We start from the raw sequence: 19,807 nt of genomic DNA, 5'->3' as shown, positions 1-19,807 counted from the left end.
AACTTGAAGATTTGAAAGAGGCATGAGAGCAACGTAAGGGACTTTTTTTGAGTTAAGAATATATACTTGAATAGAATTTTTTTTTTAAATCCAGAGTTCAGCGTCATTCACAGGTGTTCTCTAGTGCAGTGGTCGCCAACTTTTTGGACCTCATGAACCACCAAACTCACAATCTTGAATCCTGCGGACCCCTAATATTCATTTTACATGCCTTATATACACACACAATGCTCTGGCTCTCTGCCCTCTACCCCTGGATCACACCACTGCCTTATACACACACACAATGCTCCAGATTTCTTTTGCGTAGAAGCACTAAGGTTGTTGGTGCAAATCCCAACCACAGCACTACCTGCTTGAAGTTTGCAACTTCTTCCTGTGCCTGCATGGGTTTCCTCTGGGTACTCCAGTTTCTTCCCACACTCCAAAAACATGCTGGTAGGTTAATTGGCGCCCATGTATGTATGAATGCGAGTTAGGGACCTAAGATTGTAAGCTCCTTGCGGGCAGGGACTGATGTTAATGTATATATATATATATATGTAAATGACTGCATAAATTGACATAGTTATACAAGTACCATAAATACACACACACACACACGTAAACATTAGGAATTAAAACTACCTGAAAACCACAAAGTTTACCAGTTTAAAAAAATCTGAATCCAAAATTGGTTATATAAAAAGGAAAATAGCCTTTCCCTTTTCAATCTCCAACTCCAAAGACATGCTGGTAGGTTTATTGGCCCATGTATGTATGAATGTGAGTTAAGGACCTTCGATTGTAAGCTCCTTGAGGGCAGGGACTGATGTGAATGTACAATATATGTGTAAATTGCTGCATAAATGAACAGCACTATAGAAGTACCATAAAATATATAATATATATATATATATATATATATATATATATATATATATATATATATATATATACACATATATATATATATACACATACACACACACATATATACACATATATACACATACACACACACACACACACACACGTAAACCTTAGGAATTAAAACTTCCTGAATACCACAAAGTTCACCAGTTTAAAAAACAAATCTGAATCCAAAATTGGATATATATAAAAATTAAAATAACACTTACCTCTTCTATCTCTATCCTCTTTGCCAATTCATCCAGTGAAAGGAAACTATCCCCCAAGACAGACTCTCCTGGGCTTGGTGACATGTCTTCTTCAGAAAACGTCTCTTCCTGAAACTCCAAGTGAGACAGGAAACTCTCGCTGTCTTTCAGGTCCCCGTTTAAGAGACTTGCAATGAATTCAACTGCTGCTTGATGTTGAGCCCTGCTTGAACTCTCTCTCGAGCATATCTGATCAGCACCACTCTCAGAAGATTGTCCTAGTTCACCTGTTTTGCTCTCCGAATGAATAATCCATTTTTTATCCGTTATTTCATCCCTAGTGGCAGGGTCTTCTGTGCTAGAACTACAGCCCTCTAAAGAACTGCTGCCTTCAGTAGTATCATCCTGAGTTGAAGAAACACAATCTGAGTAAACTGTGGCTGCTGAAATTAATTTGTCTACCATTGGGCTCTCTGCTTGTTCTTCTACTCCCTCCTTGGAGAATGTTTCTATTTCTGACACATTGCTGCTGTTCGCTGTTGCTTCTGGTTGCAGGAGGTTGTTATTCTTCCCAGCATCCCCAGTAGAGAAGCTGCTGTCAGGATTAGCCCTGCCTTCTGTCCCTGTAGGTTGGGTGTGAATCTCCAAGGTTGCTCCAGAGATGGACAGATGCTTCTCCTCTTTGTGGCTCTGACTGTGCAAAGCTTGGTCGTCAGCTCCTCTGGTTATCAAGCTTGCAGCGCTGACATCGGGCGGTAAGTTCATAACTGCCACGCCAGGCTTCCTGTCTGTTGCTGTCTTGCTGCCAAGATCACTTTCTCTGCCTGAACATTAACAGAAAAATGGTTTAAGTTGCTTAAAAAAGAAAAAAAAACAGACCGGCTGTGCCGATAAAAAGGACAGTGCTATAAACTGTGACTTGATAACAACCCAGGCCTCATTGTTTAGGACACAATGTATCCCAGGCTAGCCGTGACTAGACTACAGCTAAATTTAGAAATCAGAACATTAATATTTAATGACTTGGCTCTTTCCCCACCCATCCTGGCACATGTCGCGTGTCCTCATGCAGATGTGTGAGGTAAGGTGCAATTAGCAGTGACACACAACAGGACAACCTGCATCATTAGAAACAGCAATGTGCCATGCTGTCCAGGCACTGTGTAACAACTATGCTCATGCACTGGAACAATGCTAGCCTGCTTTCATCAAAGCCCTTTCCTCATTACACGCGCAAGCCATTGGAAATCAATACTGCCAAATGATGCAGAGAAGACCCAGAGCAAAGGTCACATTAAATGGAAAATATACAATAAATCTGCTTTATTCCCTGCTTAGAATATACAGCTCTGAAGGCATAATACAGCAGACAATATTACTGTTCGTACATTCACAGCATCTGCTCGTCACCTGATATTTTGTAAAAAAGACCAGTAAACCTTTTCAGGACACGCTCATGTTCAATTGTAATTACTGTCTACTGGATACTTTGCCATTCAATATACTGTGTTTAACAGAACTATAAAAGTTGGTTCTACTATATACAATGCTTTTGATAATACGAAACATGGACAAAACATGCTTTGAGTGCTTAGTGGTTTTAGTAGGAGTCTGTCAATTTATCTGTTCCACTGCATCTACACAGAGTTTTATGATTATGAATATTATGTTTAGAATCTCTCTATCACAGATACAGTAAAACCTTGGATTGCGAGCATAATTTGTTCCAGAAACATGCTTGTAATCCAAACACTTGTACATCACAGTAAATTTCCCCATAAGAAATAATGTAAACTCCACAACCATTTATTCACAAATCCTTCAGTTTAAAGTCCATATAAAAAGATTATAGCAATGTGATTGGTTGTGTAACCATAAAATGTCCATCCACAAATGGCAGCCTCCACAAGGGGATTAGAAGCAAATTTCATCAGGTGCTACAAAGTATAAAAGAGAGGCGCTTCTAAGTATAGCAATATGGTTACATTTAATGAAGGTACAACATAAAGGGCACTTTCACACTGCCAGCGCCCGGGCGTCGGCGGGAAAGCACAGCTATTTTTAGCAGCGATTTGCCGTAGTTTCAGCGGCGCTATTTGGCCACTAGCGAGGCGGTTTTAACCCCCGCTAGCAGCCGAAAAAGGGTTAAAACCGCCCGCAGAACGCTGCAGCAGCTTCGCTTTGCCAGCGGTTCGATGGCGCTGCCCATTTCAATGGGCAGGGGCGCTTTAGGAGCGGTGTAATCACTGCTCCTACAGCGCTGCAAAGAAGCTGCTTGCAGGACTTTTTGTGACGCCCTGCCAGCGCAGCGCCCCAGTGTGAAAGCACTTAGGCTTTCACACTAGGATTGCAGCTGAGGCTTTTTTTCAGGCGATTTACAGGTGCTATTTTCAGCGCTAAAGAGCCTGAAAAATGCCTCCAGTGTGAAAGGGGTCTTAGAAACTTTCATGGTTGATGATTAAAAGATGCACATCTAAGTATGCAGGCATCCAGGGTAAAGCTGTCCACATAGACCATCCCCCACACAGCCCCTTGCAGTAGAGCGATTGAACCGCTCGTGGAGCGCAGCGTGAAAGACAGCGTCGATGGCGGTGCGGAGGACAGTCTATGTGGATAGCTTTACTCCTATTTCCTGCATACTAACATGTGACTCTTTTAATCAACCATATGAGTTTCTACATGTTGTACCTTCATAAAATGTAACCATATTGCTACACTCAGAGGCGCCTCTCCTCTTTTATACTCAGTTGACATGACGCTACTTGTATATCAAGACATCACTTGTATATCAAGTCAAAATGTATTTAAAAATTTTACTTGTCTTGCAAAACGCTCTCAAACCAAGGTTTTACTGTATATTGATAATCAATATACTAGAATATGAATAACAGAAAGGAGGTTTATGTGCATTAACGCAATGGAAAACAGCCATGTGTGCAAGTAAGGCGGTCATACTTATTTCATTAATGTCACAAAAAGGAAGGGCATTTCAGGAATAAAGAGAATTTAATGTAAAAAGTTTCCCTTGAACAGATACTTTATCGAGATGGGTCTAAAATGAACCTGAAGTGACACAAAGATAGCAGTTACCGATACCTACATATCAGCATACCCTAGCTGGTTTGTGCCCAAGTCTCAAACTGCCAGGCACTTTGTAATGCAAATATAGAGCAGGTTTCCCAGTCATGACCCACTGTATATTGGGTGGTCTCTCTGGTTCAAGAGGTGAGCCAAGTTCATATCCAGGTCAAAATTTAACCACCTGCGCTCCGGAAGATTTTACCCCATCATGACCATGCAATTTTTTGCAATTTAGAACTGAGGTAATTTAACTAGTAATTGCGCTGTCATGCAACGCTGTACCCAAAGTTTTTGTTTTCACACAAATAGAGCTTTCTTTTGGTGGTATTTGATCACCATTTTATTTTATGCAAAATAAACTAAAAAAAAAAAAGGATGAAAATTTGAAAAAAAAAAAAGTTTTCCTTTCAAAATTTTTTTGTCCAAAACGTATTTGCTACAGGTCTAAAGTAAAAAAAAAAAATCCCCAATAAGTGTATATTGATTGGTTTGCTTTAAAAAGTTTTTGTGTCTACAAAATATGGTATATATACTGGATTTATTATTTATGGCGGTGATCAGCTACTAACAATGGGACTGTGATGTCGGTGGGCAATCTGACTCTGACGCTGCAGGGAACTGACGGACAAGGACATCACCAGTAACATTAAGCCCTGGTTCACACTGGAACATTTTGACATGCGATTTGACATGACAAATCGGCAGCGATTGCCGTCAATGGCACCATCCTAATTGGTGCGATGCCGCATCTGCGGCTCTGCATAGATTTTAAAAAATCGTTTCTGTACTACTTTTTGCAATTTTGGGCTGTGATTTACATTCACATCTGTGCAGAAACCTGCATAGATATCTCTGAAATCGCAGCCGAAATCGGGACTAACATGCGGCAGTGAAATCGTTCAAGTTCAGCTGAACTCGCACAGCTTCATTCCCGCAGCTCACTGTGAACCTGGGCTTGATCATGTGAATACAGAAGGGGAAGCAAACACCCCTGGGGCTAACCAAAATCCTGCCGGAAACAACATAGATCAGTTAAGGTAATAAAAATAAAATAGAAAAGAAACCAACTGAACTGTATATCCTACTCAAGAATATGTCAGAGCAGACATAAAAACGGCTGACTGATGAATGAACAATTATCTTACATCTATGGGTAACCTTACCTACATTAGTCTTTGCAGGCCATGCTTTTCAGCAGCAACCCCCTATTGTCCTAGCTGTATCTTTCAGCAGTACAAACAAATGTATGCCCTATTTTGTGTACTTGTCTGTGTTATTTCATCATGGTCAGACTGTGCCACAACTCAGGAACATATAAAAGTAGATGACTAACTATCCATTTCAGGTGAGCTAGTGGTTGGTGAGGTTGTATTTTTTTTTAACCAGTGTAAAGCCTCGCACACACGATAATATTGTCTTGTCGCTTCTTTAATTTTTTTTTTTTTGCATGCTAGTCTCATATTGAAAATTAGGTTACTCAACTTATGAAAATTCTACCACAGAATACAAATTTGGAAGTGATGTAATTTTTTGAATTGTATTGTAATGTATTCTTTCATTTCTGAGCATGCGTAGTCTTGCTCCACTGATCTTTTTTTTCCCCCAGACGAAAACTACAAATTAAACGAAAATCGGACGCTGCGTTCACGTATGATCACCTGCACCTTCAGTTTTTTTTCGCCCGAACAGTCAGAATCGACATGTTGAAAGCACCATACCAACGATCAGATAGTCGGCCGATTGTGCATACGTTTTTCTTATCAGGTGTACAGGCTTTTAGTGTTATATGGTGGCAAGAGGTCAAAACAAAAAAGCGGTCTGACACTCAAGTCCATTAAATGAATATTTCAGATGCTTCACATTTAGAGATAGTACCATTGCCTACACCTGCCACGTGAGGTCTATGGCCAGGGTACCATCCAGGCATAAACACAAAGGCAATAAACAAGAAAAAAAAAAAAAAGAACACATACTGAGGTCTTGCTTCAATTCCAAAAAAAAAAAAACTGAATTAGCTGAAAAAAAAAAAAAAAAATTTGTCTTTTAAAATGACTAAGCGTCTCTTCTACTATTAAATAAAATGCCCATGCACTTTTGTACATTAGTAATTCAAGACTATTACAGAAGCACTTTAAGCATTCCCTGGAAACTTGATATAATAACCCACATCTGTTTTAGGAAGCCAAAAAACTGTTGTTAAGAAGCTGCTGACGAATTACAAAATGGAAAAACAATGGCTTGATGCTCTAGCCTAGCTTTTTTTTTTTTTTTTTTTTTTTTTAATAATGAAGATGTTATACTTAGTGCTGTGTGCAATAATTTAGCACAGGGTAGCCCCAAGCCTCCTCTTCTGGGGTCCCCATTAGAGTACAACTAAAGGCAAAACTTTGTTTTTTATCATCTTGGGTAGAGTGCGGAGGGATTAGAAAGATTGTCAGTTTTTACTGCTGGCTGTGCGTTAAGGAGATTCACTCAATATTTGTTCGGTTTGTAATATTGAAAGTAAAGAAAATCACAAATATCTTCACATGGAGAAACTAGTTCAGGTGACCTTGGGGTCCCCAAGAAATAACCTTAATTTGCACAGATTTCCCCTCACTTCCTGTTTGGCTACGGGACACAGATGGCAAAAAAATAAATAAAAATCTGAAAGGGGTCATTACCCTCCCTTACTCTAACCAAAATGAAAAAAAAGTTTTGCCTATAGTTCTATATTAACCACTTGAAGCCCACACTATAGCTGAACGGCAGGTACAGCGCGGACTTAAATTGCCAGGAGGGGGTCCATGTACGTCCTCCCACGCTCGCGCTCTGACCGCCGAGTCCTTGGGACTCGGCTGATCACAGATTGAAGTAAAGGGCTGATCCCAGCCCTTTACCACGTGATCCAGCCAATGACAGCTGATCACATGATGTAAACAGAAGCTGGTAATATTTTTTTACCCTAACATACTGACAGCCACTGCTGCTAAACAGTGCCCACCAGTGCCACCTACCAGTGCCCATCAGTACTGCTAAGCAGTACCTACTAGTGCCCACCAGTGCCACCTCAGTGCCCATTAGAGCTACCAATCAGTGCCCAATCACCAGTGCCTCATTGTCAATGCCACCGATAAGTGCAGCCTATCAGTGCAGCCTCATCAGCGTACATCAATGAAGGAGAAAAAGTACCAGTTTGCAAAATTTTTGAAACAAAACTATGAAAACGTTTTGTTTTTTTTTCCCAAAAATGTTCGGTCTTTATTTAGCAAAAAAATAAAAAATCCAGTGGTGATTAAATACAACCAAAAGAAAGCTCTATTTGTGTGAAGAAACTGAAAAAATAGGATTTTTTTCATCATACTTACCTGTAAAACACTGAGTACTTCATGGGACACAGAGTCAGGCTAATATTCATTACCTACTGGGTTATACTCCATCTCCAGGTGAATGGACACTGGTAGACCAAAGGTCTTCAGACAGGAAGTGATCCCCTATACAACCCCTCCCACACAGGAAGCACTTCATTTTTGTAGCAAGCACTGCATCCTCAAAAGAGAGGGGAGGGACCTGTGTCTCATGATGTACTCCAAGAAAAAGGATTTTACAGGCAAGTATGATGAAAAAATCCTATTTCTTTTTCATACATCATGGGACACAGAGTCAAGCTAATATTCATTACCTACTGGGATGTCCCAGAGAAATAGCCTTGAGGGAAGGGAGACACCCTGCCAAACAATAGCCATCAGAACTTATACGGCAGCCCGCAGTACACTGCGGCCAAAAGCCAAATCCTCGACTGCTCAAACATCCACTTGATAAAATTTTGTGAACATATGCACTGAAGACCAGGTAGCAGCCTTACAAATCTGAGCCACAAATAACTGATGGCAAAAAGCACCCCTGGTAGAATGAGTTCTCACCCTAAAAAGTGAGGAGCTTTAAGTTTCAGACCATAGGCCCGAATGACCAATTGACAGACCCAAATGGCAATGGAAGCCTTGGAAGCTGCCTGCCCTTTCTTGGGTCCTTTTGGTAAAACAAAAAAGGAGTCTGATCCTCGGATCTCCGCGGATTTAGACAAATAAACCTTGACAGCCAGGACAATGTCCAAAGAATGCAGACATCTCTCTTCGGCTGAACGAGGCTGAGAGAAAAAAGAAGCCAAAATAATGTCCCTATTTAAATAAAAAGACCTACACCTCTTTTGGCAAAAAGGATGGAACAGGTCATAACACAAACCTGTTGTGGTGAAGGATCAAGTACGGTTCCCTGCATGAAAGGGCCGCCAACTCAGACACCCTTCTAACCGAGGTGATAGCCATCAGGAAGGCTAGCTTGCGTGACAGAAAGTCTAATGGAATTTCCTTGATAGGTCCAAATGGTTGTTTCTGTAACGCAGACAGCACCAAATTCAAGTTCCAAGGACACATAGGTGACCTAATGGGGGTAGGCAAACGAGTTGCCACCTGCATAAAGGTTCAGATCAGTGAATGGGAGGCTAAAGGCCTTTGGAAGAATACTGATAGGGACGAAACTTGACCCCTGATTGTACTCAAAGCCAATTTGATTACCACAGGTGACTGGAGAAAAAAAAGATTATTTTCCCAATTACTTATTTCCGAGGATGCCATTGTCTGGCTTCACACCAAGCAATATAATTCTTCCAGACCTCATGATAAATTTTCCTAGTGACAACTTTTCTAGCATTCACTAGGGTAGATACTGATGATCCCGACATGCCACGGTTCTTTAACACCCTGGCTTCAATAGCCATGCCTTCAAATTTAGAGACTGTAAATTGGGGTAGAATATAGGACCTTGAGACATTAGATCGAGGCGACGTGGAACCGTCCATGGCCCGTCTATTGTCAGTCTCACAATCTCCGGGAACCAGGGCCTTCTGGGCCAGGCTGGTGCCACCAGAATGACTGGAACCCCCTCTTTCCGAATCCTGCGCAACAAATGTAGAAGGAGAGGGATAGCATAAACCAGGGAGTACTGTCTCCTTGGAACTATCAGAGCATCTGCTCCGATTGCCAGAGGATCCCTTATTCAGGACACAAATTGCTGTAGCTTGTTGTTGAATCTGGATGCCAATAGGTCGGCCTCTGGCCATCCCCATAGCTAGCAAATTTCCTGGGCGTAGGGACCATTCCCCCGGGTAGATCTGCTGGCGGCTGAGATAATCTGCCTTCCAGTTCTCTACTCCCGAAATAATCGGCACATGTCCCTCTGCCCAGGCTAGTATGTGGTTCACCTTCTTCAGAGCTAAACAACTCCTGGTACCGCCCTGGTGGTTTATATAGGCCACGGTAGTGGCATTTTCAGACTGAACCCCGATAGGGCGGTCCTGAAGCTCCACCGTCCAGGACTGTAGGGCCAGACGTACTGCCCGTAATTCCAGGACGCTGATGGGCAGGATCTGTTCTGTCCCTGACCATTTCCCCTGAGCTGTGAGCCCTTCTAGGGTAGCTCCCCAGCCTGAGAGACTGGCATCTGTAGTCATTACTCTCCAAGTTACCAAGAGAAAGGATTTTCCCTTTCGCAGGTTCTGATCCTGCAATCACCGGTTTAGGCTTAAGCGTGCCCGAGGAGATAAGCACATTGGATAATCCAGGGCTTTTCCTCTTCTGGTCCAGGCCAACAAGATGTCCTGTTGTAAAGGTCTGGAATGGAACTGGGCATAGGGCACTGGTTCGAAGGAGGATACCATCCTCTCTAGAAGACTCATACCAAGCCAAATGGAGGGTTGTCTGGTGGCCCTTATCAGATGCACCTGAACCTTTAGGGCACAGATCCTTACGGGTGGCAAGAAAATTCTTGCTTTAACTGTATCTAGGATCAGACCTAAATACTTTAGACTTTAAGCTGGTCTCAAGGTTGACTACTCAGTATTTATGATCCAGCCTAAGCTTTCCAAATACCGCACTGTGCATGTTATGCTCTGTTCTAGAGCCTGTAGTGAGTTATCTGAGCAGGAGGTCGAACGGATAACCAAGCACCAAGATCTAGGGCTGAAACAACTAATCGATTATGAAATTAATCGATTACTATTTTCATAATCGATTAATCGGCCAGTAACATAATGGGGTTAAAAATAATAAAATTAGCCCTTTATAGTACAAAAAGAGCAAATAATCGCTACTGTAAATATTACTTTCACAGTTCTACAGTAAAAAAATGAACCCCTTACAGTAGCGATTATTTGCTTTTTTTGTACTATAAAGGGCTCATTTTAGTTTTTTTTTTTAACCCCATTATGTTACTAAACGTCTTAGACCTGGTTCACATCTTTGTGTTTTTTGGGGCTTTTTGCAGAAACACACTATAGTTCATTTAACATGGTTTTCTATGAGACACGTTCACATCTATCTATCTTTTTCAGCTGCTGCGTATTTGGAAAGGGTCAAGGACTTTTTTTTATTTTTTTTTTTTAACCCAAAACGGTGCTTTTTTGGTTCAATATACTTCAATGGAGAAGCTGCAGAAAAGCATGTAATGCGTTTTTGCAGCAATTTGTATTTTTTAATCTGCCCAACAACAAATTGGCCAAAAAACTATTTCTCTTCTAATAGTGTATACAGTATATCTCCTCTAATAGTGTATATACAGTATATCTCTTCTGTCTTATTCTCAGAGTGGATTCAATATTTTGCTCCCTAACCATATAGTTGGTTAAATATATATAAATGGGTGGTACTGCGCTGATCCTAAATAAAGGGTGGTGTGGCTTAAATAATAGGCATCACACAAAAAAGATTATTCAAATGGTGCGTAGTGCTAACCTAAAACTGTATAAATATCATAACCTTAAAAAGCTTCCAAAAAAACATTCATATAAAAAATTAACATCACCGTGGTGTATGACTGACTGAGTCAGTAACAGAACAACACTAAATGCAGTGCAGGTAAATTGTGATTTAAGCTATGTGCACACACAGCTCATAAAAAGTGACATTGTGCAATGTGCAATATAATACAATTGTAGTGACAGTATGCTAGACTCCACATACAGTGCAAGAAATGTAAAAAAAAAAAAAAAAAAATCTAAAAAAATAAAAAATCAGATACAATATGAATGTCCCAAAATAAGAAAATAATTATTATAAGTAAAGTCCTTTTGTGAAAAAATATATAAATGTGGCAGCAACGTCCAAGCATGCAGACGTTGCAATTAGAGTGCTCAAAAGTGAATCACATCTGGTGCATCTTCGTGTGCAAACACACAGGTGGGTATTGGCCCCTTACCTTAGGGTAATAGGGCAAAAGCATATGGCCAGACAAAGCCTTTATGGTATCCACCTGGGGGTTCCAGCGCTCACCGTCCTAGATCCTGGGATATGGTTCCCTCAGATACAGTGCGGGGGGGTATGTAAAATACAGATAGAGGATTTATAGTAGTCACTGGCCAGTAATTTTCTTCTGGCTGCTTTATTCTGTCTGAATCCGGTATTGGAGCTAAAGTAGAATCGGCTTGTTCCACCAGGACATCATTTCTTGTGCATGTATCATATTTGCCATTAGCGATGATATCAGTACCAGAGCATGATCAGATCACCATCCTGGAAAAGCTTTTCCAGGATGGTGATCTGATCATGCTCTGGCACTGATATCATCGCTAATGGCAAATATGATACATGCACAAGAAATGATGTCCTGGTGGAACAAGCCGATTCTACTTTAGCTCCAATACCGGATTCAGACAGAATAAAGCAGCCAGAAGAAAACGACTGGCCAGTGACTACTATAAATCCTCTATCTGTATTTTACATACCCCCCCGCACTGTATCTGAGAGAACCATATCCCAGGATCTAGGACGGTGAGCGCTGGAACCCCCAGGTGGATACCATAAAGGCTTTGTCTGGCCATATGCTTTTGCCCTATTACCCTAAGGTAAGGGGCCAATACCCACCTGTGTGTTTGCACACGAAGATGCACCAGATGTGATTCACTTTTGAGCACTCTAATTGCAACGTCTGCATGCTTGAACGTTGCTGCCACATTTATATATTTTTTCACAAAAGGACTTTACTTGTAATAATTATTTTCTTATTTTGGGACATTCATATTGTATCTGATTTTTGATTTTTTTAGATTTTTTTACATTTCTTGCACTGTATGTGGAGTCTAGCATACTGTCACTACAATTGTATTATATTGCACATTGCACAATGTCACTTTTTATGAGCTGTGTGTGCACATAGCTTAAATCACAATTTACCTGCACTGCATTTAGTGTTGTTCTGTTACTGACTCAGTCAGTCATACATCACGGTGATATTAATTTTTTATATGAATGTTTTTTTGGAAGCTTTTTAAGGTTATGATATTTATACGGTTTTAGGTTAGCACTACGCACCAATTGAATAATCTTTTTTGTGTGATGCCTATTATTTAAGCCACACCACCCTTTATTTAGGATCAGCGCAGTACCACCCATTTATATATATTTACTAATAAAGTCAGGTGTATACCAAAATCGGTGCTAGCAGCTTTTCCACCCCCAGCTGATTCCATATCTGATAGCGCGGGAATATTTTCTTTAAAATATATAGTTGGTTGTATATCACTTACTATTTACCACTGCATAGAGATATTTAAGAATAAATTGCTTTTTTAAAAAACTTTACATATTAACTAAATTATACACCACACTTTTTTTTTTAAGGTTATTAACCGATTAATCGAAACAATAATCGACCAACTAATCCATTATGAAAATAATTGTTAGTTGCAGCCCTACCAAGATCCCTTGGGCTCTTAAAAGATCCAGTACTGGTGCTAGGACCTTTGTGAACTACCGGGGAGCTGTAGCCAGCCCGAAGGGTAGAGCCACAAACTGAAAATGACCTGAACCTGATGAGGCTGAAATTTAGGTATGTGTAAATATGCATCTTTTATATCGATGGAGGCTAGAAAATCTCCCCTCTGGAGTGAGGCTACTACTGATTGGACAGACTCCATCTGAAAGGACTGTATCAGTAGATACTTGTTCAGGGATCTTAGGTCCAAAATGGGCCTTGTGTCCCAGTTTGGTTTTTGAACCGTAAATAGGTTTAAGTAAAACCCGGTGCCCCTTTCGGATACCAGAACCTCTACAATCAGTCCTTGATGTATTAAATGATGTAGCGCATGAAGCAATAAGTTTATTTTTGGAGGATCCGAGGGAATGCTGGATCTTAAAAACCTCTGAGGGGGAACCCCCCACAACTCTAGCTTGTAACTGCAAGATATAATTGAGGTGACCTACTCGTCCTGAATTATTGTTCTCCAAATGTCCGCAAGATACAGCAGCCTTCCCCCCACTCGATGGAATGGGGGCGTCCACTCAAAAGGAGGGCTTGGTTTAGAAGAATCTTGGACCCAGGGCTTCTTCTGGCCCTGGCCCTAGCGCCCTGTTGGCGGCGGAACTGCCTTGATGCCGAGACATTGGAGGAAGCAGTCCCTGAGGTTTAAACGAGGGACGTCTGGTGCTTTTCTTCACAGGAAATGGAAAAATCTTCCCTCTGGAGATCTTTTGGATATATTTGTCCAAATGATCACCAAATAAACGTTCCCCATGAAAAGGCAAACCTGCCAATAACTTTTTACAAGGAAGCTCGGCTGACCAGTTCTTAAGCCATAAGAGTCTGCGCATATGTACAGATGAGAGAGCCAAACGAGAAACCTGCTGAATTGAATTGAAGGGGCCAATAGCAAAACAGCGCTCGAGAAATGTCTGTCTGTCAAGACCAGCATACGGTTAATAGTAAGAGTTTACTCTATTATTAACCATATGCTAGTCTTGTTGGTGAGTGCCCTCACTTTTTCACTACCTCTTTGCAATCAATTACTCCTTTTGGTCATTTGCTGGAATTACATTATATATTTTTACACTGTCTGTATTCTTTTATTTTTTTTGTTTCAGTGATATTACATCTGAGACTTTATTCGTCTTAGTGGAAATCTTCATCTTTCTCAGTCTTCATAGTCACTCAGCATTTTGGGCGCCCTTGTGTTTTGTTCTTGTTTTTACTACATACACACTAAGTATTTTGAGGCTATGTTAGCCCCCCTACTTTGATTTGGATTATTAATCCTTCAAAGGATCCCTATACAATACATTACATATTGAACGTACTCTTTTTTGCTTGCTAGGTCTTTGTTTGTCTATCCTTAGGGGGAGCTCTAGCCATGACCGGCATTCATTTAACTAAAAAATTGATAAATCAATATTGTTTTCATATGTAATATTAGCATATACTGTTATTTGTTTTCCCCTTTTTTTTTTCTATCTAGAATTTACGAAAGTGTACAGGTATAACCATCTTTCCCGGAGGAAGCCAAAGTTGGCGAAACATATAGGAATTTATTACCTGTTAAAGACCTGCCTTCTTACACACTGGCCGGTCTCTGTTGTACTCCTTGTATGTTTATTCAGTTACTTCATTTTTATATATATATTACACCCTTGTCCTTTGTACCCTTTTTTACTATGTATATTAATAAAATTATACTTTTTAACTACCTATGTGTAATAAATCTTTAAATTCCTTGGCACCGTTATAATCCCCTCTCCTATCCCCTATTGCTGTTGTTTATGATTACTGGGATGAGGTGCCGTATTCTATCGAGGACTTTCCAGCCATACCCCTTTTCCATGGAGTATAACCCAGTAGGTAATGAAAATTAGCCCGACTCCGTGTTTCATGATGTATGAAAAAGAAATGTCATATGGGTACCGTGTAACATGACAACGCAATTGTCATTCAAAGTGCGACAGCACCTAAAGCTGAAAATTGGCAAGCAAGTGGTTAAGTAAATTTCACAACATGGACAAAGCAAAATAAGTAAGGTTTTGCAGATATGCATGCACTATATCATAGTGTTCACATGAACACAAGACAGTACAACTTTAGAAGCAATGGCACATTTTGAGTGTCTATATGCATTCATGCGCATTGCTGCTGACCAGCAGATTACAATCCAATACATAGATAGATTTCCCATGATTTTTTACATTTTAGGTTATAATCTTCTGTACATTAAACTGGTCATTAAAAGGAGAAGTAGGGCCAAAGCTATTTTGGCACTACTTCTCCCATGAATCTAAAGATGGCACTTGCCTCTGCACTTCTGTGACCGGTTATCAGCTGACAGCAGGCTAAAGCCCGCTGTCAGCTGAAGTCACTTAGCTGGTCCAGGCTTTGGAAAGATCCTGACATTACAGTAAAGCTCTACCAAGATGCCTGGACCGGCAGCTGGCTCAGCGAGCTGCTGGGAGACTGAGCAAGCTGCTTCCGTTCCCTCCAGAGCTTGGTGCTCCAGCGAGCGCTAGGGGGCAGAACACAGAGCCAGCGACTGCAGAGTGATCAGCGATTATGAATTGCACAATTTTTGGTGTAGAGGCGGCAGGGGACAGGTGCAGCTGGGATTGGTGCTGCAGCCATCTAGGGGAGTAGGATGGTTTATTTTTTTTAAATTCCTGAACTTTTAAACATTCCTTAAAAATGTACTATATGATCTAATGGCCTAAAGGTCACCCCAATGGATGTATAAAGATATTCTTTGCACCTGGGGACCTCCCAAATTCATCAATCGGGGCGCTTACCTCTGCTGCAGAGTACTGAAGAACTCTAAAAAGACAATTATTTTTATTGCTTAACCAATTGTGGCCACCCACAGTAGCTTTACTGTGAGCGGATGGCATATGCAGGCTGGGTGACATACTGGTATGTTGCAGCCTTTTATTCAGGGTTTGGGGCACGCATGCGTGTGCCCCCTGCTGTGATTAGACACAACACGAATTTGGCAGCTGATTTCAGCCAATAATTTTGGCTGAAGTCAGCTGAGGCCAATCACACACATATAAAAGCACAGAGTTCTGTGTACAGGAAACAGAGATCTGGCTGTTTCTTCTCTCTGCAGAGCAGGGAGAAAAAAAAAAAAGGAAAAAAGGGACAAGATAGTAAAGTAAAATAAAAGCAGCACATATTTCACATTGTTAGGCTCACAGTTACCCCCTTGATTGCCCCTAGATGTTAACCCCTTCCCAGCCAGTGTCAGTGTACAGTATTATCACGGATCACTGCATTAGTGTCACAAGCGATGTCAGTGACCCTCCCAAATAGTGTCTTAGGGCCAGATTGCCCACCACTCTTTCACAGCGTCTAAAGCTTTGTAAATTCCAGTATGAATACTATAGTTTGTAGACACTATAACTTTCAAACCAATTAATATATATTTATTGTTTTTTGTTTTTTTTTTACCAAAGACGTAGCAGAATACATTTTGGCCTAAATTTATCAAGACATTTGATTTTTTTTTTTTTTTTTAATTGGATATTTTTTTTTTTTTTTAGAACAGAAGGTGGAAAATATAGTTTTTTCCCACAATTGTTGGTCTTTTTTCATTTAGATCGTAAAAATAAAAAAAGACCCAGTGGTGATCAAACACCACCAAAATCTCTATTTGTATGACAAAAACGAAGAAATATAATTTGTGTAGAGTGCCGCATGACCACACAAAAGGCAAAGTAGCATAGTGCTGAATAGCAAAAAAATCAAGTGATTAATGGAGAAGGCCATATAAACAAAAACAAATAGTAGTACAAAAAACAGGTTTGTTGTACTAGATGGATGGGATCTAACTACATTTAGTTTCTCCTGAACTGGCTGCATTTTGATCCATCTATGGCAGTGGTTCTCAACCTGGGGGTCGAATGATGATTTGCCAGGGGTCACCAAATCCTGGGCTGTTCCTGAAGCCCGCGCCACTCTCACAGCCTGTTCGCGGCCGCCCACCAGGGCTGTCTCCGAAGCCTGTGGCCGCCCACCAGGGCTGTCTACGAAGCCTGTGGCCGCCCACCAGGGCTGTCTCCGAAGCCTGTGGCCGCCCACCAGGGCTGTCTCCGAAGCCTGTGGCCGCCCACCAGGGCTGTCTCCGAAGCCTGTGGCCGCCCACCAGGGCTGTCTCCGAAGCCTGTGGCCGCCCACCAGGGCTGTCTCCGAAGCCTGTGGCCGCCCACCAGGGCTGTCTCCGAAGCCTGTGGCCGCCCACCAGGGCTGTCTCCGAAGCCTGTGGCCGCCCACCAGGGCTGTCTCCGAAGCCTGTGGCCGCCCACCAGGGCTGTCTCCGAAGCCTGTGGCCGCCCACCAGGGCTGTCTCCGAAGCCTGTGGCCGCCCACCAGGGCTGTCTCCGAAGCCTGTGGCCGCCCACCAGGGCTGTCTCCGAAGCCTGTGGCCGCCCACCAGGGCTGTCTCCGAAGCCTGTGGCCGCCCACCAGGGCTGTCTCCGAAGCCTGTGGCCGCCCACCAGGGCTGTCTCCGAAGCCTGTGGCCGCCCACCAGGGCTGTCTCCGAAGCCTGTGGCCGCCCACCAGGGCTGTCTCCGAAGCCTGTGGCCGCCCATCAGGGCTGTCTCTGAAACCCGCGGCCGCCCACTCAGGCTCTTTGCAGCCACTCATTCAGTTCACGGCATGGTTGGGGGGGCAGAGACTAGAGGTCAGCTGACTGGTGAGGCATGTGAAGTGGGAGGGGCTGGGGGAGACCCTATCTACTGATTTCGGCATAGGTGTCATGGCTACGAGACACCACAGAGCTGGAGACACAGTGAAGCCGGAGACAAAGTGAGTAGCATTTTGCATACAAAGCTCTTGATCTGGAGCCAAAGTTGAGATTAGCTTAGAGTATGCATCATGCACATTTGGGATCTCTAGGGTATTTAGAAACCAGGTCAAACATATAAAGGTTACGTGTGGACACCTTTACACATTATATAATAAAAAAAATTCCCCAAGGAGAACATACATGAAGACAAGGTGCTGCTCCCTCCAGCAAACTACCAGAAATTACATTAACCATATATGGAAATATAATATGGCATGAGCAGAAGGCAAAAATGTGAAGGGTAAAGCACTTGCATATATATACTGTCAAAGTGTCCCGTACTGAGTATTCGAAGTGCATACTTTGTATATAGAAGTTTTACTAGACAATCATAAGGAATGTTTGACTATTTCTGGAATAACATGAAACTGGAGTAACTACTACAGACTTCACCGTTTCCTGTGTAATACAACCTCAAACTGAAAACATGGTGACTATCATGTAATGAGATAACAACCTGGCAATGGCCACAACACAGCTCTGATTAGAAGCAAGTTTCCCTTCTCACAAAGATACCAAGTAGCTGTCATAACAAAAGGGCTTTTGTTATTTGCTAAATGAAAAAGAAAAAAAAAAAAATAACAGTCAAGGTTTGATTAACCATCTTATTAAAATTATAGCATAATAGACTGGAAACTGGTCTAATTTAGACACAGTGTTCTGTTTGAAAAATCTCAAAACTAAAATTATTTTACTGTTTCCCAGAAATAATTAAACAGCATCATTAGGCAAAGGATGCGCATTATAAACAAAATGACTAACATACTGTAAAGGTCTGCATGTATAAAAGAGTAACGCTCCTCGTTATCAAGCTATAGTGAGATGGTTTCCCAAATAGCAGGTCAGAGAACGCGCACTGAACCATACAGTCCAATACAATTATGCATGTTTGGGGTGTGGAATATTATTTTGTGCACCCAGTATGCCACATGACTTTACAATAAAAAGTCATACTAAAAAGGTACAGTTTTTTATTTATTTTTTAACCACTTGCTGACCAGCCGCCTTCGTCATACTGCGGCAGGTCAGCGCGTTCCCGCAAATCGCCGTAGGTGTATGTTGGCTCTTAAGAGCTATAGCAGGCACGCGCCCGCTGCACGGCGGGGGAGCCGATGTGTGTGGCCGCAATGTCCACGGGTCACCCGCGATCACTCCACAGAGAGCCAGGAATGGGGATCTGTCGATGTAAACAAACAGATCCCTGTTCTGACAGGGGAGTAGAGAGTGATTGTCTCTTCCTAGTGATCTCTAGCCTCCTCCAGTCAGTACACTCCCCCCCAGTTAGAAACACCTCCCTGGGAACACATTTAACCCCTTGAGCACCACTAGTGTTAACCCCTTTCCTGCCAGTGTCATTTATACAATAATCAGCACATATTTATAGCACTGATTGCTGTATATATGTCAGTGGTCCCAAAAAAAAAGTCAAGTGTCCGATCTGTCCGCCGCAATGTCGCAGTCCCGCTAAAAAAGAAATCGCTCATTACTCTCATTACTATTTAAACAAAACAAACAAAAAAAAAATAATAATAATAAAAATGCCATAAATCTATCCCCTATTTTGTAGACATTATAACTTTGTCAGTTAAAGCGACGTAGTGCCGTATCGCAAAAAATGGCCTGTCAACAAGGGGGAAAATCTTCCGGTCCTTAAGTGGTTAAAAAACAAACAGGTCATACTTACCTGCTCTGTGCAATGATTTTACACAGAGCAGCCCTGATCCTCCTCCTCTTTATGGGTCCCCCCCCTGCCAGCGCTCCTGGCTCCTGCCCCTTCTGCTGAGTGCCTCCACAGCAAGCTGCTTGCTTTGGGGGTGCTCATTCCCACAAGACACACAGGCCGTGGTTCAGCCCGCCCCCTCCTCGCCTGCTGTGTCCTGCTGTGGGAGCCAATGTCTCTCGCTGCTGTGTCTCAGCCAATGAGGAGAGAGAGACCCGGGAGAGCTGCTGCTCTTGTGCACATTGCTGGATCGGGGTTGGGCTCAGGTAAGTATTG

General features: G+C 42.0%; 1 protein-coding gene across 2 annotated transcripts in view; it reads right to left on the bottom strand.

The window, feature by feature from the left end:
* CNST (consortin, connexin sorting protein) overlaps nt 1-19,807 on the bottom strand; it is a 225,364-nt gene that overhangs the window by 54,037 nt on the left and 151,520 nt on the right. For both annotated transcript variants that reach the window (XM_073628017.1, XM_073628018.1), the window contains exon 9: nt 1,122-1,920. In XM_073628017.1, coding sequence (XP_073484118.1) covers nt 1,122-1,920 — 799 coding nt within the window. The remainder of the gene's footprint in view (nt 1-1,121; nt 1,921-19,807) is intronic.

Source organism: Aquarana catesbeiana, linkage group LG04 (genome assembly GCF_042186555.1).
Source record: "Aquarana catesbeiana isolate 2022-GZ linkage group LG04, ASM4218655v1, whole genome shotgun sequence".
Classification (NCBI taxonomy): Eukaryota; Metazoa; Chordata; class Amphibia; order Anura; family Ranidae; genus Aquarana; species Aquarana catesbeiana.
The sequence above is the reverse complement of the archived record's forward strand: the minus strand, read 5'-3'. Positions and strand labels throughout refer to the sequence as shown.